This window comes from Prunus avium, chromosome 2 (genome assembly GCF_965620075.1).
Source record: "Prunus avium chromosome 2, drPruAviu1.hap1.1, whole genome shotgun sequence".
NCBI lineage: Eukaryota > Viridiplantae > Streptophyta > Magnoliopsida > Rosales > Rosaceae > Prunus > Prunus avium.
This window is the reverse complement of record NC_142285.1, coordinates 40,888,274-40,909,695: the sequence shown is the minus strand read 5'-3', so window position 1 is coordinate 40,909,695 and position 21,422 is coordinate 40,888,274. Positions and strand designations below refer to the sequence as shown.

Genomic DNA, 21,422 nt, shown 5'->3' with positions numbered 1-21,422 from the left:
GCTGTAACTCAAGGTAAAATAACGGGCCAATAAAAATGCTAGAAACTGAAGAAATTTACTGAAGATGTCGTTGACCTGTGACTGTGACGTTAGCCAAGCTCTTGTCACAACAAGCACAGGAAAAGTCTAATACAAATTTGCGCCTTGGCGACTCGCGACTCGCAACTCGCAACTCGCGCGTGAGTTCAGACCCGGGAGGAGAGAGACCGTGCCCGGCCCGGCTCTTGATTCTCAGCAGCTCACACAAACAGAGCCATTTTAAGGTTCAAATCCTTAAAATCTCTTTATTTGTTTCGAGTATTTTCCATGTTTCATTTGAATTTGTACGTTGTTGCCTTTTGTTTTTCTACTTTTACTTAATTGTATCCTTATTATATCATAGTCCCTCACATTGCTTTGCTCCAGTCCAGTGCACATCTTCTGATTATCAAGTTTTAAATTTCATTCTCTTGTATGACAATTCTGTGACTTTCCCAGTTACCTGTAAGTGCTTCTTATTATTCCCACGAAAGAAACCTTCTTTTTTGTTTGTGAAGTTATGTTTCTTCTTTCTTTTCAGTTTCTTTCTGGGAAACCATTTGAGCCAAAATTATGATTACAAGTGAATGATAAGGAAAGCAAATATCTTGTTACTTTTTTATTTTTTTGGTGTTTAGAGTTAAAAATTACAATTGTGAATGTAAATCTATGCGTGCTTCTATTACCATCTTAAACCTGAAGCTACTCATTAATTTGCATTTTTGGGGTACATGACTATAGTGGGTGCTTTTGAATTCACAGTGTGTCAATTAGGTTTTTTTGCTTAGAGTGATGGGTAGAAGGAAGCAAAGCCGGCCGAACCGATCCGGTGGGGTAATATTAAAGAGTCACTGTAATGCTGATCAGGCAGAAGTTGCTGAAGATAAGCTTTCAACCGAGGAATCACGAAAGAATGAGCTGGATAAAGTTGAGAAACCATATTTTGTGGAAGTTGTTCGGTCTTGTTGGGTTTCGGATGAGCACCTTGATATTGCTGAAGTTGTTTTAACAGATTTGACTTGGGGAGAAGAGTTTTCTGGTGACGGATTTGGTGAGGATTTTAATCAGGATAGTTACTCCTTAAGGTTTCGAGTGTGCAACATGAATGAGCATATCATTCGTATAAAGTGTGGTGGTCATTGGCCTGTGTTATCCTCTGCTGATATATCTTTGGAATTCATTAAAAAACGTCCAACAGAGAATATGGAAAGGTTATCTGTGATTTTATCAGGGAGTTTTGATGGACCGGATGAAGGTATCTCTGGGCTTGTTCACTTGGCAAGTTTGAAGTTTATGACACTGAGGCCAGCTCGGAGGGTTGGGTTTGCGGATGATATGTCAACCATCAGGGTTAGGGTGGAGATACTTAAGAGTGCATTTGATGCTTGTGAGTCACTGCTGGACACTAATACTAGGCAACTCTGGAAAAAGAGTATGTTGAATGTCATGGCTTGGCTTCATCCTGAAGTAATGACTTCAGAGGCTAGGTACGGAGTCAGTAAATCAACAGAAATGGAAGCTGATTTGCATACTCAGACTGGAGAGGCTAATTCAGGACCTAGTAAACATGCAAGGTTTGATGTTGCTGGGTTCTATGAAGCCATTAAACCATCAAAGTGAGTATCACCACTCTTCAATGTCATAGTCTATTTCCAACTTTAAAATTTTCTGTCTATTTATCTTTGAGTTTAATCTCCATTGCATCTTGTGTACAGAGCAGATGCAATGCTTCAAGATGACATGCCGGATTTGCTTCCTGAATTGAAGCCATATCAGCGCCGTGCAGCTTACTGGATGGTACAGAGAGAGAAAGGAGATGCAGAAAGTCTGGCCGAAGAGGAGAAAAGTCAGTTCATATCACCTTTATGTTTGCCCTTGGAATTTCTTGACACAAGTTCAAAAATTTTCTATAACCCATTCAGGTACTGAATTTCTTACACATGTTGGTTTACCTTTGAAGCGAGTTCTTTCATTCTGGCATACTCACTCTCTCTCTCTCTCTCTCTCTCTCTCTCTCTCTCTCTCTCTCTCTCTCTCTCTCTCTCTCTCTCTCTCTCTCCTTGTCCTTATCTAATGCTTACTGCAAATTTGAAAATGTATTTCAGTGGAAGTGTTTCGTTGCATCCACAGAATTTGTCAGCTTACGTCTTTGGTGGTATTCTTGCAGGTAATCCCACTGCTCTACGTTCTCTTGCATGTATCCATATGTTTTCTTGGAGACAGTCTGAAATTTGTTAGATTTTTCAGATATTGAATTTCAGTGTGGTCTGAAACCTGATCTTTATGTACCATTAGCTTTATTACTGTTAAATATTAAAATTAATTATAATAACATGATGATCTGTGGTACTTACTGGTAGCATGTAAATGTTAAGAGTAATGCCTTATCAAACAATCAGAATCTGTCACTTTTATAGTCCAATCAATTTATCAAGGGAGCCGGTTTCATGCGACTGCCTAGGTTTCTGAAATAGTTTAATCATATAGCCCTGCCTGAACAAAAACCTAGGCATGAAACATATATCACAAATTAATGGAATTTTTCCATCTACCAGTTCCTAAAATTTCTTCCACTACATATTTAGGGAAGTTCTCTATCAACTAGTCCCTTTGCTTTTTCAAAAAATTAATGGGTGTGGCTCATTGAGGGAATGATGGTAATGGAAGAAATATGCTTACTAATGTTTTATCTTTCTTCAGGATTATATTTCTCATTCTGAAGGAAAGACTGGTCTTGCACTAATTGCTTTGTCTGAAATTTGTCTTTTATGACTATCACAGATGAGATGGGCATGGGGAAAACTGTTGAGCTTCTTGCTTGCATATTTGCTCATCGGAAGTCGGCAGATGAAGACAACATGTTTGCTGATTCTGAATCTCAAGCTACCGAGGATCTGAAAGTCAATATTAAAAGATTAAAAAGAGAGCGAGTTGAATGTATATGTGGAGCTGTGAGTGAAAATAGGTCATACAAAGGATTATGGGTACAGTGTGACGTATGTGATGCATGGCAACATGCAGACTGTGTGGGTTATTCAGAGGCCTCTAATGGAAAAGAATGTGGAAAGAGTTCAGTGCTTAATAAGTACATAAGAAAGAAGAATACAACTACAATAGTTGTGAGAGATGGGAAATATATTTGCCAGCTATGCTCAGAGCTGATACATGCTACTAACTCTCCTATTGCTACTGGTGCCACTCTTATAATTTGTCCGGCTCCTATATTGCCCCAATGGCATGCTGAAATTATGCGGTATATTTTATTTTTTAACTATCTTGCATTTGCAAATCTCAGTACTCTTAAAGAGTGGATTAAAGTCTACTTTTCTGTAAAGTTGGTTTCACTAAACTGTAATTTATCCCAAAAGAATAAGGCTGTTAAACTGTATAAAAACTTGGTAAGTTATCCTTCAATTTCTTTGGATTCATTAAGATATAACAATGATTGCATTCATTAAGGGATGTACTGCCATGTGGGCTAACCTAAGCATGTGGTAAGATATCTTTGGACTCCAGTAGCTTTAGCAAGATAATTATCATCTTTGTACCAGAGTTAAGTAGAAAAGATTAGCAAATTATTAGCCTTATCTAGGGATTCATTGTCATCTGCCAAAGATTGCGACGTTTACTATTTAATTTTGCCTTCTTAAACTTTTAGTACTTTATTGGCTGCTACAGTCACATATAGTTAGTTTTAACTGCTTGTAAGACACTTACATGCAGTCAATATTCATGTGCATGCACGTAGGTGGTACCTACTGGCATTCATCTGTGCTTAGTTTACATGTTCTGTATATGGATGAATTGCTCATAGTTCTATTGAGTGAAGGTTTCAAAACTACTTAGACAATTCATTTTTGGTAAATCAATTCAATTTTGATTGTATTTATTGCTTAAGATCGTCTTGAGATGTTGTTTCTGAATTATTTATCTCCAGATGATGGATGTGATACCTACTGACTTCTCTAATTGTACCAGTCATACCCGTTCAGGTTCCTTAAAAACTTGTATCTATGAAGGTGTGAGGGGGACTTCTTTTTCAAACACATCTGTAATTAATATTAGTGAACTCATCAGTGCTGACATTGTATTAACAACATATGATGTGCTTAAAGAGGACCTGTCACACGACTCTGATAGGCATGAAGGTGATCGACGCCTCATGAGATTCCAAAAGAGGTTCCTTCAAAACTTGTGACATTCTTTTTTTTTTTTTCTTTTTTCTTTGCTGAAAATTGCCTACACAATTTGAACTGATTCTTCATTGAATTGGATAATATTTTGCCTGATTACTTGTAAGGATGTTGCATAACATAGATCTTGCCCCTTACGTTAGGATGAGTTGTTTGGAATGCTTTATTATCGGTTTAGAAATAATTTCTTGAGTTTTCAGACACATCTTCTATTAATTGCTGCTCCCTCACCATGATTTCTTTAAGCAAATGTACATGAATGCCATAATGGTATTGTAAAAGAGCTATGTTCAAGCTGTTAAGAATTTGCTTTGTTTTCTTGGTTTCTTTCTCCTTTTTATTAGGTTTTACATCCTTCAATTCTTTGCCTTAGAACATCGTTGGGTTGATTTAGATGCGAATTCTCTTGGACCTGAATTTTCAAGATGATGACCAGCCATTTTGTTTTAGATACCCTGTTGTTCCAACTGTTCTGACCAGAATATTCTGGTGGAGAATTTGTTTGGATGAGGCTCAAATGGTGGAGAGTAATGCTGGTGCTGCCACAGAAATGGCTATGCGGTTGTACGCTAAGCACCGTTGGTGCATTACAGGGACTCCTATACAACGCAAGCTTGATGACTTATATGGACTTCTACGATTTCTTAAAGCATGCCCTTTCAATGCTTCTAGGTGGTGGGTCGAAGTTATACGAGATCCATATGAGGTATGAATTCGGTGCATCCTTTGATGTTTCAACTCCAAATGCTTTCTAAAACTGGAGGCCGCTTTTCCATGGCAAAAGTTTAAAGATGCCAGATAACTGGAACCATTAAGATAAAATCTATACCTTAAGTGTATTTTAGCAAAGTTGACACCTCAATCCAAAAAAAATGCGCCCATTTATCACAAGTACATCCTTATATTACCTTTTCCACATTTAGGGTTAGTGTTTTCTCATGATTTTTCCAAAGATATCCTTCTGGCTTTCTCCCATAAATTTTTGTGAGTCCTCGTTGAGTTTGAAGTTTGTGTATCAGACAACTTTCTTAATTATTTTTCTTACCTTTTCAGAGGAGAGATGCAGGGGCTATGGAATTTACACATAAATTCTTCAAGAAAATCATGTGGCGATCTTCAAAAGCGCATGTCGCAGATGAGTTGCAGCTTCCTCCTCAGGAGGAGTGCCTTTCTTGGCTCACTTTATCCCCAACAGAAGAGCACTTTTACCAAAGGCAACATGAAACTTGTGTTACTTATGCCCGAGAAGTCATTGAAAGTTTGAAAGATGATATTCTGAAAAGAAAAGTCAGAGGTTGTTAATGGTTGTTTTACAACTTCATTTAAGAGTCATTCTATAAGCGTAATAAAAATTCAGAAGTGGGGACACAATTTTTAGGTCTGACAATTTTTTCATGCTTGCTGTTCCCAGGCTGTTCAGCATCTAATGATTCATCAGATCCTTTCCTCACGCATGCAGAGGCAGGAAAGCTGCTGAACACACTCTTGAAGCTTCGCCAGGCCTGCTGCCACCCTCAAGTAGGGAGCTCTGGGCTTCGCTCTCTACAACAGTACCCCATGACTATGGAGGAAATATTAATGGTGCGTATCTGTTACATTTTTAAAACTTTTTGTGAGTGGTTCTTTTTGTTTTAAGGGATCTTGTTCTGTAGGTTCTTGTAGGTAAAACAAAGATGGAAGGAGAGGAAGCGCTCAGGGGATTAGTTGTTGCTCTCAATGGGCTTGCTGGGATAGCTGTAATTGAGCAAAATTTCCCTCAAGCTCTATCACTGTACAAGGAAGCATTGGCTTTAGCTGAAGAGCACTCTGAGGATTTCCGCCTGGACCCGTTGTTGAATATTCACATTTATCATAATCTTGCTGAAATACTTCCATTGGCAACAAACTGTTGCCCCTCAAAGGAACAGTTTCCGGGTAGCTCTACAGAAATGGCCTCCAAGATACATGGCACTGAAAAGTGCGATCAACATGTAGTGAAGAGGCGAAAACTGAGTGGGAAAGACAACTTTGCCATTGGTGCTGGTAACTTACTTGAAGGCACATCTGAATTATCAGATAATGAACAAAAGTACTTGTCTGCGTTCAGTGATGTATCTTTGAGAACAGCCTGTGACAATATTAAACAGAAGTACTTGTCTGCGTTCAGCTCAAAGCTATCCACGGCTCAACAAGAGTTTAAGAAGTCTTACACACTGGTATATTTCCTCCCTGCTTTTGTGTAGCTCTTTAGGATACTCTATATATAAATTCTAGAAAAGAACACACTGTATCTTACAATCGAGGACATGCTATGCTAAATAATCAATGTTAGTCTAGGTTTCCCGTCTTTCTTTTTGACAGGTTTGAGCAGATTTAAGCAGGCTAAATAATTTTATGAATCTTTTTCCCTGTATTTTTTATTTTTCTATCATTGCTATATTTTCTTTGTATGTTTTAACATTTGGATAAACTCTTTTTGAAGGTTTATAATGCAATTAGTGAAAGAAAAGATCTAAGTGCATTTTGGTGGTTGGAAGCCCTTCTTCATTCTGAAAAGAGCAAAGGCTGCTCTAGTGAGTTGACCAGAAAGATTGAAGAGGCCCTCATAGGAACTCTAAACAATTCGAAGTCATCGAGGATTGCGTCCCGGTCAGTAATCATATGGGTTCCCCATATCACTTCTACTGCATGGCATAAATTTTACCTTTTGCATTTTTCATTTCTTTAGTAGTAGCTTGTAGTTGCTGATTAAGATATATTTTGCATCTCAAGAAAACTACGAACAACTACTCATGTTGCCTTATTCTAAATTAGTTCTGATGAACTCCTGCATATACTTTGAGGGAAAGACTATAAAGTCACATGGACATAACAATCTGACTTTTGTTATAAGTTCATGTAGATAATCACATATATGGTAGTTTAGTCGTTATATGACTCAAATATCCACTGAAATGTCATATCCCGTAATGATAGTGTTGGATTGTATCTCTATGTAGTGCACAGTCACCTTGTTAGCATCATTTCTTACGCGATCCGGGTCTGACCATCGACTGAATGATAACAAAACAAATATATTACAGTGATTGGTTTCACAGAAACACTGTGCGACCACCATCTAATATATTAGTGTAAAGGTAGAATCACAGAATTTTTCTGAATGTATTGAAGAAATTTATGTTTCCCTGATCCAAATGTGGGTTGCCAAATTTTTGATTAAAGCCATAACTTACTGGAGGCAGAAGTTCTGTATTAGAAGTGCTTATGGTTTGAATATGATGTTAGAATTTTGATTGCCATGTTTAAGGCTGTCAATGGCTAGCCAATTTTTGATGCTACAGTGATGCATCATGTATGCATCCTTTTTACACTAGTACATAACTATATTCGGCACTAGCTGAACATTAGAATTCCATTGAACTCTTAATTAGTAAGATGCATATTGTCATTTATTCAGGAGCTCATCTAATTGGCATTTCTTGTTGAAGAAAGATTAAGACCTTCTAGCAAACATAATCTATGTTGTCTATGTTGTGTGGATGCTGGTTAACTTTTTGTCCCTTTCATATAGTTTCCAAAGTATAAGTGGACTGAAGTATCATATACAGACTGGTTTGGACCAATTAGAAGCATCTAGGAAGCTGTTACTTGATCGACTCTTAGAAATTGATCAGACGATGGAGAAGCCAAAGGAGGAGGATATTCAAAGCGTGAGATACTGTCGAAATTGCAAGGCTTATGATGATGGTCCCCTGTGTGTTCTCTGTGAATTAGATGAGTTGTTTCAGGTTGTTACTCTTGTCTTTTCATGTCCTTGTTGATTTCTAGTATGATTTAAATATGTTGGACAGTCTTTACGATTTCTGATTTCTTTACCAGGGTTATGAAGCAAGGCTCTTTCGTAGTGAAAAAGTATGCGGGGGGATGGCTACATCAGCTGAAGAGGCTGTGGATTTGCAGAAGAAGAACTCTGCACTTAATCGTTTTTATCAGAATCTGTCGCAGCCAAATAAAGATTTAACGTCACCCAGTTATAAAGAATCGAAGAAGAGAGATGTTGGAAAAGTTGTGGTCAGTTATTTTATCTCACTCTACTACTTTTGTTCATTCTTAAAGGGTGCTAAAATGCATCCGTTTTTTGTTTATAGTTGAAATGATACTGGTTGGACTGAAATTTCTTCCTTTGGTTTTACTTCAGTCTCTATTTTGACTAGCTCAAAAAGTATTATTTGTGGGCTTTACTCATAATATAGTGCAACTCTTAAATTCCCTTATCATCTAAAAACTTTTAAAGGCATATTTGTTCCTACCTCTGCTTCTGCTTGTGATCTATAAAATAATGTCCTAATTTAATTTTTCACATAATGAAGATGCCTGGTTAACTTGAATTTGTCATATCCAATCCATGTAAGATTAACTTAGGTTATGGACATTATTTTTTAATCACTTTCCAGGACCACTGACAATTGTGTATTATACTATTTGCTCCAAAGTGCAAAAACCTTCAGTATCTTTGTTTTGGTTTGATGGATATACTTTGGGAATTTGCTTGATTTTTTTTAAGCATCAGATGATATGTATATACTTTGTTTTGGTTTGATAGGTTTCAAAATCTCCATCTGAATTAGAGGTCGTTCTTGGAGTTATTAAAAGCCATTGCAAGGCCCAAATAGGGAGGGAAGGTATATCCGAAGCCACCAAGCACCTACAGATTCTTGAGGTATGTCCTGATTTATAGTATTCTTTCAGCTCACAACTATTTAACTGCTAGTTCTCAACTATTTGACTGCAAGTCTGTAACTAAGCACTCTCCATAGTTGATGGAAGGAAGAGAGCCTACTCATACTAGATTATATTTTCTTCTTCGGAATGCTAATTATCCCTTTAGATCATTTTAAGAGCCTTCAGCTAATAGTATTGCAAGCAAGCTTTGATAAAACTGATCCTTTTTCTTTATTACCTGGTTAAGGGCATGCGCAAGGAGTATGGCCATGCAAGATCGTTGGCAATAGCCCAAGCCCAAATTCTACAAGCTTATGACGAAATTAATATGGCAACCTCAAGATTGCGCCTGGCCGAAAATGAGAATGATAAATCTCTTGATGCTTTAAGTGAACATGAATTACCTTCAGCTAACGTCCTATACACTAGCGACAAGTTCACATCCTTGCAGTTGTTGTCTTGCGTAAAAGGGAAACTTCGCTATTTAAAGGTACAAACACAAATCCATTTTTAACCATTCATGAATTACCTCTGTAGGTACTAACTCTATTTTATTTTTCCTAGGGTCTGGTACAAGCTAAACAGAAGACGCCATTGGAAAGTCCAAATCATTCCTCAGTAGCTGAAGAGGCAGCCACCATGTCAACTTCTACAGAACAGAAAGATGAATGCATACTTACTGGTGATAAAGAAGCATGCCCAGTTTGTCAAGAAACATTAACCATTCGAAAGATGGTTTTTCCATGTGGGCATGTTACATGCTGTAAATGTGAGTGTTCACCATACCCTCTCCACAATATGATTTTTGTTTCTACTTTGATCAATCATCTCCACAATATGATCATGCCTCAATAAATGGGACAATATACCTGAATCACTTCAAAAAGACTCTTCACATGCAAATATGAAGTATGGCCTAAAAAGGCCAAGAATGCAAGTCTGTATATCTGAAAATGTCACACCAGTTTCTGGTTGAATAAAAATGTCATTCAGTAGAGTGAGTGTATTTTTTCCGGAACCCTTATGTGATTCATAAGTGCCAATCATCACGTATCCATGTCTACATCCTGCTAATTGCGTTTTGTCCTTTTATTATTATTTATTGGAGTGTCTCTTGACTATTAATGCTTTATGTTCTCTAAAACGATTTTAAAAATCATCAAAATTCAAGTTCACATCTTCTCCTGCTAGGTTTATTTGCAATTACGGAGTGGAGATTACTTAATGATAAGAAGGTTCAAGATAAGTGGGTAAAATGCCCAACATGTCGACAACATACTGATGTTGGAAATATTGCTTATGCTGATGATGGACAAAGTGAATCTTCTAGTTCTTCTATGCTTCATGCAACCCAAAGTCGTGAAAAGGGTGAAGCATCTATTACAGTTAAAGGTTCATATGGAACCAAGGTACTCCTCCTACTACAGCACTGCCTTGTATAGCATAAATAATTTTCATGGCATGAAATTTGAGGCAATTTTATTATTCATGTGCTTCGTCAATTCGTCAACCTCTTTTCTTTCAAGCACCGTGATTTACTGATTGTATTGCATGGGGATTCAAGTTTCAATCGCTAGAGTGGTTACCAGATACCAGTTACCACATCATGTGATCATGTGCAGCAGACTTTAAATTAATACTTTAATAGTTCATCCTGCTCATTTGAATGTGGAATTTGATGCTATTAATGTGTCCTTAATTTTTCAGTCTAGCATAGTTCCTGACCCGAAAATATATATATATGTCTAGCATTTTCTTCCCTGGAGAAAAGAAATTCCCTTGCCATTTTATTACTATAATTTGGGTCAGCAAGTTTGGATTAATGTTCATTTGTGGGGATATTGTGAAGATTGAAGCAGTCACGAGAAGAATCCTCTGGATAAAGACTACAGATCCAGAGGCTAAAGTCCTTGTTTTCTCAAGCTGGCATGATGTCCTTAATGTATTGGAGCATGCCTTCACTGCTAATGGCATTACCCACATTCGGATGAAAGGAGGAAGGTAAGAGGATCTGTCAAACAGCTTGTTGGGGACTTGAATCATGAATGAACTTGGACTTGATTGTCTCAATTTTTCTTGATAATCTGGCTCTGTAAGTGCAGGAAATCACAAGTTTCCATTAGCGAATTCAAAGGAGAAAAGAGAAGCACAAAAGGAAATCACAAGATACATGGCCAGGAACCAGAACAAAGATCTGTTCAAGTATTACTGCTCTTAATTCAACATGGAGCTAATGGCCTCAATCTTCTAGAAGCGAAGCATGTTATTCTTGTTGAGCCACTTCTCAATCCAGCAGTAGAAGCACAAGCAATCAGCCGGGTACACCGAATCGGACAGAAAAATAGGACCATAGCTCATCGTTTCATAGTATGTGTCTCTCTTTCTGATTCTTTAAATAAGGGTACTTTGCATGCAACAAAACACGTATGTAATCTCTCATGTTATTTTTGTGGTGTTAGGTTAAAGGCACAGTTGAAGAGAGTATATATAAACTCAATCGGAGCAAGAACACCACTGCCTTCATTAACGGGAACACAAAGAATCAAGATGAACCTTTTTTGACATTAAAAGACATTGAATCCTTATTTGCAACAGCACCACCCGCTGTACCAGAAGCTGATGAAAAGCCAGCTGAGGGTTCCGATGAAAAGGAAACTGAGAGTCTAAGGCATTTGCCTCCTTCTGTGGCTGCTGCTATAGCGGCTGAAAAGAGACAGAAGGAGCAGCATGCATGTTCTTCATGAGGGTTTCTCACCAAATTATTCCATTCATCAAAAGCAGGAAGAAAAAAAGGCATTTTGTTAGGCGTTCTAACCATCTTTCTGTTTAGAATTTTATATTCAAAACTATTCTGTTCATGTATATATGGGATTTTTTTCATTAATATTGCTGTAAATTTGTTAGATGTGTGATGTTAATATTTCTGTAAATTTGTTAGCTCTCTCTCTCTCTCTCTCTCTCTCTCTCTCTATGTAAAAAGCACCTCTGTTTCGTGGGTTTCAGGTTATTCAGCCAAAGTAGAATCCTTTTCGGCCACAAATTGATTTGTCAACTCAAGACCCAAGTATTATTGGGTTTATCCACAACACCTTCATATTCTTCATGGGACTGTGACACATTTGAAAATACAAAACTTTGAATTGTTTGTACTTTGAATGATTTGTTCCTCCTCACAAGTTGAACGAGATTTGCAATCAAACAAACCAAGATTCTGTATGAGTGTGAAGCTCTCGAACGTAACGCATTTGAATTCGGGGATGGGAGAACAAATGGCAGCCACAAAGCCGTGGCCTTCTTTGAATAAAACCCATTTGAATTCATCTTTGACAAGCAAAGGGACTCGGAACTTCTGACGTGGGCCATGACCCTTTGAAAAGCGTGCCTCTTGGTGAAAACAGAGCACCACCAAACTCTCTGTAAGAATCATCTCTAACTCTAATCCCAAACGATCCTATGTCTACTGTGTAACACGTGCCTCCCCCTCTTTGTCACGTGTCCACTACGGACACGTGGAGCAACAGAAACTACTTCAACCTCTCACCCTCTGACCTCTATATATCCAAGTCCAAGCACCCCAATCTCATAAACCAAATATCCAAACTAGACTAGGGTAACAATGGAGGTCTCTCTGTGTCACACAAAAACACACGACTTTTGCTCTTGTTCTATCCCCACACGCAAAACCAGAGACCCTTCAACTCTCAACCCTTCTTGGGGATTGAGACTTAGGCCATGGCAGAATCATGGGTTAAGCTTAATGCAGCAAAGAGTGGATCACAAGAAATCATCATCAGCAGTGGTGGTTCGATGTGCAGACACCGGTTGTTCGTCGGGGCCGGTGAGCGAGATAGAAGGAGAGCTGGAGGCCGAGATTCGACCAGAAGACGAAGTAGAGGAGTGGCTGAGAGTAGGGAGGCTGAGAGAGAAGTGTGGAGACAGAGGAATGGTGGAGCTGTTGGAATGTTTGGAACGTGAAGCCATCATGGGAGAAGATGAAGGCAAGGAACCCAATGACTACAACAGAAGGGCTCAGATCTTTTATAAGAGTTCCAGAGTTTTCCAGGCTCTCAAGGAACGTAACCAGTCTTGATATTCATGTCCAATCTTCATTACAATGCAACGATTGTATTCATAAATTGTTGTTTAAGGAATCAAAAACGTTGTCTCTTCTTGCAGCATGTTTCAATTTCAAGCAATATTGTTCACACAAAGTTGTAAAAATAAGCACATTCATTGTCTAAAACTTACCAATTTTCTAAGCTTGAGGTGATTTCTGTGCAAGTTTCTTGGAGCTCCAAAGAAATAACATACACATTAACACAGCAATATGAATTTTCACCAAAAGAAGGAACTACCAATGGAATGAAATAAACGCGTCAATTCAATTAATAAAAAGCAGTTCTCCAAACAAATTAGGCCTAACAACTCTAAAAGAAGAAAACATTATTAAAAAATCCTACATACTACAATACTCAAATGGGAATGATCCCATATGGTCTGACTGGCCTAGAGCGAGCACAACCACGGTAAAACTGCTTGACTAAAATGTGGCCACAATTCCTACAAGACTCACTAACAGAACTTCCAACGGTTGTTGCAGTTTACACATGTTACATATGTTGTCATAGGTTCATCGGCACTCCTGGTCTGCATTTGGTAATAGGTGGTCTTCCTGTGCCCGCATCGACCGCATTTGAATTGATCGGTTGTAGCTTTTGGCGGACCTCCACGCTCACACTCAAACAAGGCTTTTTGTTCAAGCTTTTTGTTCTCCTCCTGCCTCTGATCGCTTGCCATTTCCGCCGTTGACATGTCCACCAGCCTCTCTGCCTCGATGTCTCCGAGCAGAACCTTTCTGCGGAAATCTGGGTTCTTTTGGTCCTTGAGGTTGAAGATTAAAGATCGATACTTTGCCTTCTGGGCACCGGTGGAACCACCCCAGTGCTCAAAGAGCACAGATTCCACAGTCACAGCAACTCTAATAGGATCAGATGCATTCACATAATCTGCAAATCTTTCGTCAGCCTCCTGAGAAACCTTGGACAAAGCCTCGTGCAGCATTCCCCTTACTCTGTCCCGTGCTGTATCATTAGACTTGATCATAGATGTTAACTTTGGGGGAGCAGAGGAGTTCAGTGCCGGTTTCTTCACTTCTTTGGCTATCTTTTCAACCTTAACACTCTCTGCTGAAGCAGCTTTCTCTGTCTTGACAGCATTAGCATTTTGAACCTTTCTCTCCGTCTTGACAGTTTCAGAACTATAAGCTTTCTCAGAGCTTGGTTTAACACCTCGATCAACCTTCTTAATCTCAACAGGCTCCGCCTTTGAAACCTTCTCTACCTTCACAGCAGATGTCTTCTGAACCTTCTCAGCCCTGGGACTCTCCGCACTTGGAGACGCACGTTTTAGAGAGTCTATTCTTTCCAAGTTGCCGTTTTTCGCATCTTTGTTTGCTTCCTTAATAACAATCCCTTTCCATGTATCAATCAGGGCAGAAGAAAATGTCTGGATTTTCTTTCTGGGATGTTTTGTGAGATGTCGAAGACGCTTTCCAACCTGGAAATTGCAATCAAAGATCAGACCAAACCTCAAATCTCATTTCGCAGGTAAGAAAATCATACGAATTGCAGTACAGTGAATTCAACATGAATTTTTAAACCATGCAACAACTCAAAAGCATTAGGCATTGCAGCAGTATCAACCACTAAACATACAACCCCTATGCCCCCATGTGTGTATACGAATACGCATAGATTTTGGGCCCTAATTGGATCAAAGACCTAAAATCCAAACAGAAAATTGTCTGGGGCAGGCAAAAGCCGTGACATCTTGATAGAGAACTTCAATTTATGCTGCTAACATCTAGTCTCTAAGAGTTAAATTTGCATATTATCGTCACGAAAGAAGTTGAACCAAGGAATTAGAAGCAAATGTGATGTTTTAAATCAGGAAATTGCAGCTTGGTTTCTTATGGGAGATAAAATTCCGAATGATACAGTTCAAATTGTTTCAGTAAGCCAAGTTTCTTCTATAAATTTTTTTTAAAATGATATAAAATAAAAAAAACGAAACTTTCAGATCCAAATTTGATTCCGATAATTAAAGGCCTTTTGATGAACCAAAGAGAGCACAATTAGTTAGAAATTGAAACATGCTGCAAACCCATAAAAGCCAAAACAAGGATAACAGAGGAAGAAATTAATCAATTAATTTTTATTTTTTTTTTAAAAAAAAAACATACTTGGGTTGAGATGAGGAGTTGGTAAGTGACGGGAAAATTCTTGAGCTGCTCCAAGGCATCAAGGCATTGGCTTTCCTCGGCTCCTCCGTCACAAGACGTGGCGGCGTCCGCCGATTTCTTCACCGCTTCGAACAACTCCAACAGTTCCGTCTCCATCTTCCCCAATTCCCCCTTATTTTTTCTCTCTTCAATCCCGTAAAAATTGAGCTCAAAGATCAATACTTTGATCACTTATTCAACCAAAAACAAAAACCCAACAGCAATTAAATCGAATTGAAAGGAAGAATTGGAAAACCTAGATAGAGAGAGAGAGAGAGAGAGATCGTTGTAATGAAAAAACGAGAGAGAGGGACTCTGTGACAGTCCGTCCTCTCTTTTATTTTGCTGCCGCTAAAATTTCCTGTTCTGTTCAGGAGAGACGCGAAAAAGACGTTAACACTATTTAAATCTCTCGGAGATCGAAGATCGGACCGCTGATGTGAGGACACGTGTGATTGAGGATAGATAGCATAACAGAGGACCTTTTTACTGGTCACAAAGACTCAGTCTCTTAGATTTAGGGTTCGGTTTGGTTGTTTGGTTCTGTTTTTGGTACCCTTTTTTTCACTTTTCATAGTCGAGTTTGGCGCGTCAACTTACGCGCCTCCTCTTTTAGTCTACCTACCTACCTACCTAGCTAATATTGGAAAATAATTTAGAATAATAGAATCCATACATTTGAGTTCGGTGTGTACTGTGTACTTTGCAGCTTTTTCCCTTTTTCTTTTTCTTTTATCCTTATTTCTTTTATTTTTAATAACTTTTCTATTTAAATAAATTAGAAAAGAACTTTACTTTTGCTTTCTGGGTTGGTGGGCTTTCAATTTGGGAGCGAGGACAAATGGCCTTTCTTATGATGTATATGGGCTTGGTCTCCAAGCTAGGGCAATGACCCAAACACAAAAACATTGGTATTTTGGTACTAAAGTTATCTCTGCACCCGAGGTCTTGTGTCCAAAATCCCTCTCCCCCAATAGTCCGTATGTAAGTAGCGGGAAAGAAACCGAAGCAAATCAACAAAGCTTTCCTGTTATGGAGAAGGGCTCATAGCTAATATTGTGGGCTTGTTCGTCTTATAGAATTCCATATGTTTAAACAGAAAGCAGAAAGTAAAATTGCAGGAATGGCATAAACAAGAATCAGGAATTAGTGCAAAGAAAGGCTTTGCATGTAATTAACAATTAAATTAAGTACGAAACTACACGATTATTATTCGCATAAACTCTATCCATTGTAGTCTCATCAAAACAACATTTTCCATATGGTCATCAGTCTCATCAAACAGAGTTTTACCAGAATGTTCAATTCCATTTTCACTTGTCTTCAGGCTCCGGCTTCTCCAAGAAGGTCTTCTTCAGCCAATCAAATGGCTGCAAAAATTCATAGAATAACAAAATATTAGACAAATATGATTTAATTAATGATTTAAGAGGGTAGAGAGTTGCAATGATGTTCATGTACACATGGTTTCTGTGAAAGTGCAAAACATCACCGGAGCTTATTATAAACACTCCATCATGACCTACTCCTGTAATCTCTAAGTCAGTCAGAGGAGTTTTTAATATCAAAAACTTCAAACATTATCCACATAAATCCCTCCAAAGATCTCCGGCAATGAAGCACGTGAGCATGAGCGTGCGAGCGTGAAGCTATATTGGTTGAAATTTAAAGAAAATTGGCAGGCAGGGAGAACAATCTAAATGGATGCTTGCACATCAAATTTTAAGATGGATTTCATCTAATGAAAGCTGACATATCAAAAGTCTAATTTTGATAGCCCAAGCACAGCTGCTGAGCAAGTTGCATTTCATCTGCAACAAGAACAGCGACCCCCTGGACCTGGATCAATTTTAGATGACTGAAATTATGTGCTGATGGTTTTAATTATTTTTGTTTCTTCCTAAAATTATAGGTTGCCCTTTCATACATAGCAAATGAAAACAAGTCTCTAACTGTCCTACCAGATATGTCTGAAGAGGAAAACAATTTCTCATCTGTCCAAAATTATCAGAAAATCCACACAAGGTTTCAGCAAAAAGAAAAATACTCAATCAGAAAACACATGCTTCAGAGCTTGATCCCATTGAATCGACATTTCCTATACCAATAAACCAAAAATTCTAGCAAAAATAATTTACAATCACATAAACACTGTCAAATCAATAGTTGAATTAATTCGTTTTCATGCAAATCCTCTGAAAAAAGAATGCCTTTTGACATGCTTTGATTATATTTACACACAAAGAATGATGATTTATATTCAAAAAGAGAAGAACTTATTAGGCGCGATCTAATAGAGGCCATGGACAAACGAAGGAGAAGAAGAAATGAAAGGGAGGGATTGATTGACCTGGACGAGCCAAAGAGCACCGGTGACGGCAGCGATACCCCACCCGGCAGCGGCTTGGAGATCAGTGGTATGGGGACGATGCCTTGGCATCATGAACCTAAAAGCACTCAATTCACCTGCCATACTCCCCTCTGATTTTTGAGTCCTCCTCACTCCTCACTCCTCAATCCTCAATTCTCAGCCCTAACCCTAAAATCACCCAATTAATGCTCGAATCTTTGTTCCTCAGTTCGCAGCACAATCTGTCAAATCAATGGTGGGTTTCTTGTGTAAATAATAAATTCTGTGTTCGCTGTAACAGTCATTCATCTGCTGCCGTCGACTATTCTCATCGTTGCTTATCTGCCGTTGGATTATTCTCATTTCGTGGGACCCTGCTAATCGCTAGCCTAGTAAATAGTATTAAACGTATAACATTTTCTTTATATCCTTTATCAGGTAAAATTATTTATTTTCTTTTTGTTCTTATTTTTTCCCAATTTTTAGGAATTAATTTGACCTTGTAAATTTCTGTTTGAAGGCGTTAAGCAAACTGAAAAATAGAGAGCAAAATGTGGAGAATTGCATTGCAACACTTAAAATGCAGGCTAAGCCTGAGCCGAAACAAAACACAAAGTGTTCTCAAGGCCTGACTTATATCATTCAACATTTCCATAAATTGTATCCCTAGTCAAAAACAGTCAAGAAGATATAGAACTATAACTCATATTTTCAAAACATTCTTTTTGTCCTAAGTCCCTATTTAAATTGAATTTGAGAGTTGAGTACTGCTCTGCTTGACACTATCCGGTTTACGACCCTTGTCTGGGCCGCCGATTACCCCCCATGTCTCAAATTGCCTTTGTCGAGCTCTTGCCCTCTCCTTCTCTTCATCAGATTTTGACGAGTAACAGTACGGACAAGAAACTCCATATTCCCACTGAGGAGACTCCATATCAGGATCACTGACTGGTTGCTTACAACCATAGCATAACTTGTGAGTTCCCTGTGCTAACCCATGCTCAACTGATACCCTCTTGTCAAAGACAAAGCACTCTCCCTCCCACAGGCTCTCTGTCTCTGGAACTTCCTCAAGATACTTCAGAATTCCACCTTCTAGATGATAAACCTGAGAAAGATGGATATAAAATCAAATAATCAGCAACACAGTTTTTAACCTTCACAAACCAGTTCGTGCCAAAAATTGTAGCACAAAATTCACCTCTTCAAAACCTTTGCTAAGGAGAAAACTTGAAGCTTTCTCGCATCTAATGCCCCCGGTACAGTACATGGCAACTCGCTGAGGTGTTTTTGGTTTTGAGATCTCTAGCTGGTTTTCGGTGCTTCCATTTGCACCACAGACTTCCACTTCTGAATGCCCATTCTCAGGTTCAGAAGGTTGAAACTCATCCTCTACCCAAGAGGGGAACTCCCGGAATGCTCTAGTATGTGGATCAACTGCTCCCTTGAACTTCCCTATTCTAGTTTCATAATTATTGCGCACATCAATAACTACCTGGATAAGTGCGTGTGTCAGAATTGAGACGGTGCAGGTCAACCCATATCTCAGTGCATTCATTTATGTCTACAAAGTACATACTACATGATAATATCATCAGCAGCAATTCATTCATGCGAAGTGAATATAATAAAACAAACACTACATGTGAAAATGTAGACAATTCTGCCATGTAAAAATTTGTACATTTGAAGTGTTGCATTTTGACATTGATGCTAATTTTTCTTACAAACTATGATGATATTCCAGCATTTATCAAAACTTTATAAAAATACTGCAAATTCTTGGGGTTCAATGTCCAGGTGTTAAAAATCATGATTTTGTTAGAATCAAAACCAAGTCATCAAGGTCAACTTTTCCAATGTACTTGGTAAAGCTGGACAATATACTGCTAAGTCTATATAGACTATACTCAAAATACTGAACTCAAAAGCAATAAGACCATTATACATTCTGCATATCAAAGAAATTTGATTACAGCTCAGTCACCCGCATATGAAGAAACCAATATAATGAAGAAAGTACTCACTGTATCTGGATCACTAATCAATGCATTCCAATCCCTTGGACTCACATATTTTCCAACCTTCTCAATTGGCGATACAGCCGGCATTCCAAGACTAACAATCTGCTTAAACATGCGCGTGAAAAAAATTAATAGTCAGAACCACCTCACAAATGAGAACAACAAAATGTACCCCACAAGTTCAAAATAAAGTTTGTAATATTCAATAACCCATACCTCCTTCTTCAACTTGACCCTCACATGATCCCATCTGAAGGGGGCATCTTCCCCTGCTGCCAGAGGAGAACTGCTAGTGTGTCCATGATGGATTGCTTCCTCCTCGGGGCTCACAGGTGATTCCACTCTTCGTAGTCCCTTGAGGCGGTCATCACTTTGAATGAACGCAAGAACTTTCTCCACTGATTCTCGGGTCCCACATATGCTGCCGTTGATGCCTTCTGGTGCAAGTATGATACCACCTGAAACACGCTGGACATGATCAGCTTGGTGAGGTACGGACTAGACAGTACATAAGCTCTGGAAGAAAGAGTAAACAGAATCGAATTAAAAGACATGGTGATGAAAGGTCCTGGATATTCTAAGCTATAAAAAATTGAAAATGCAATTATGATGCAGGCTTTTGAGAATTGCTAAGCGCCAAATTAAGATTTCCAACAATAAATTGATAACAGAATGTCACAAACCGGACTTTAACATATGCTAATTAGCCAAAACAAATTAAGTTCGAAATTTGCTAAGCTCACTCAAAGTTACCCAACAATGCCTACAGACTTAAAATTACTTCCACTACAGAAAAGCACCACATAAATTTGAAAATTCATGGAATTCAACCAATAACAAACTAAACAAGTAAAGAAATAAAGAAATGTAGATTAAGAAGGTGTACCAGTTCCTCGCAGAGCAGCTTCAAGGGTTGCCGCAAACGAGCATGGTCAGGAAAATCAGCAAACTTGTAGAAGGAGACCACCACGAGAATTTGAGAATCCGAGTTATTCGATTCTGGTGAGCTCGAAATGGGGACGGGACTGGTTTGGCCAGAGAAGCACCTAGAGAGCGTCATGCTTTGAGGGACGCCGTGAGAATCACAGAGTGAAATCCTGACGGGGTTAAAGAATAGTTGAGGATGGCGATTAGACGGTTCGGAAATTGACGAGGTGTGGTGCAATCTAGGGTTAGGGTTTATGGAGCGCAGTGAAGGTGACGATAGCATCCTCAGTGACAGTGATGGAGGTGCTCTATACCCTAGCATATAGAGAATACTGCTGGAGGCTTCTGTATCTGGACTCGATGGCTGAATTTACAATTATGTCCGTGATAATATGAGCGGGACCACGTGGCTGGTGGAGATTGCGTTAGCTGCGTGGCTTTATTCAATCATGGCGTCGTATATTTATAGCGGGAAAAGACAAAATAGTCTGAGGTCAATTCGCGAATCTGGAAAATAGGTAACGTAGATTCTGCCCTGATTCGCTCCTACATCCAACGATCCCAAAGCCATCTGCTACATCCAACGATCCAAATCGCATCTGCAGAGCCACCATTAACTGGTTAAATATACTCTCTCTGGTTGCGTTGCGTATGTTAAACCTTGGTATTACGCTTCATCAAACTTGCGATGCGTATGATCAGCAAAATGAAGACATCAGTAATAATGTGTGCAAATTCTCTTTGCTATTTTTTTCCCTCATATTAATTAACATGATGTGTACATATCATTAATGAAAATTTTAACGAGTCAAGATATATTCAGCGTTACTATCAATTAATGTGAAAATAGAACTCGTTTCTGGAATTCAACAACAATCTTGAAGATAAAAATGTCAGATAGCTAAAATGTGTCACATCAACACCTTGAT

At 38.6% G+C, this 21,422-nt stretch overlaps 4 protein-coding genes across 8 annotated transcripts; 2 read left to right on the top strand and 2 right to left on the bottom strand.

Annotated features, from left to right (window-relative positions):
- The first annotated feature begins 114 nt into the window (after positions 1–114).
- LOC110768925 (RING-finger, DEAD-like helicase, PHD and SNF2 domain-containing protein) lies at positions 115–11,849 on the top strand. Of its 5 annotated transcripts, none has more exons than XM_021972800.2 (20): positions 115–263; positions 781–1,634; positions 1,734–1,940; positions 2,124–2,185; positions 2,800–3,271; positions 3,997–4,197; positions 4,662–4,917; positions 5,265–5,505; positions 5,623–5,792; positions 5,864–6,406; positions 6,673–6,839; positions 7,762–7,978; positions 8,070–8,261; positions 8,794–8,910; positions 9,160–9,402; positions 9,477–9,681; positions 10,104–10,321; positions 10,762–10,913; positions 11,015–11,279; positions 11,372–11,849. In XM_021972800.2, exons 2-20 carry the CDS (start codon positions 811–813, stop codon positions 11,654–11,656), a joined length of 5,037 nt encoding a protein of 1,678 aa, XP_021828492.2. In that variant the 5' UTR covers positions 115–263; positions 781–810; the 3' UTR covers positions 11,657–11,849. The 5 variants fall into 5 exon arrangements, with proteins under 5 accessions (XP_021828492.2, XP_021828493.2, XP_021828494.1 ...); XM_021972801.2 differs by lacking the exon at positions 115–263 and adding an exon at positions 284–483; XM_021972802.2 differs by lacking the exon at positions 115–263 and having other exon boundaries at positions 1,451–1,634; positions 1,739–1,940.
- A 210-nt stretch (positions 11,850–12,059) lies between these two features.
- On the top strand, positions 12,060–13,087 carry LOC110768926 (uncharacterized). The gene has a single exon (XM_021972804.2). It carries the CDS (start codon positions 12,529–12,531, stop codon positions 13,000–13,002), a length of 474 nt encoding a protein of 157 aa, XP_021828496.1. The 5' UTR covers positions 12,060–12,528; the 3' UTR covers positions 13,003–13,087.
- Positions 13,088–13,275: 188 nt separating this feature from the next.
- On the bottom strand, positions 13,276–15,897 carry TFIIS (transcript elongation factor IIS). The gene is made up of 2 exons (XM_021972816.2): positions 15,154–15,897; positions 13,276–14,468 (listed from the first exon to the last, which is right to left on the bottom strand). The coding sequence occupies exons 1-2, from the start codon at positions 15,307–15,309 to the stop codon at positions 13,485–13,487; spliced, it is 1,140 nt and encodes a 379-aa protein (XP_021828508.1). The 5' UTR covers positions 15,310–15,897; the 3' UTR covers positions 13,276–13,484.
- A 2,226-nt stretch (positions 15,898–18,123) lies between these two features.
- On the bottom strand, positions 18,124–20,850 carry LOC110768967 (Rhodanese/Cell cycle control phosphatase superfamily protein). Its single transcript, XM_088249060.1, has 5 exons — positions 20,453–20,850; positions 19,783–20,034; positions 19,570–19,668; positions 18,744–19,037; positions 18,124–18,650 (listed from the first exon to the last, which is right to left on the bottom strand). The coding sequence occupies exons 1-5, from the start codon at positions 20,813–20,815 to the stop codon at positions 18,285–18,287; spliced, it is 1,374 nt and encodes a 457-aa protein (XP_088105186.1). The 5' UTR covers positions 20,816–20,850; the 3' UTR covers positions 18,124–18,284.
- Between the last annotated feature and the right edge of the window lie 572 nt (positions 20,851–21,422).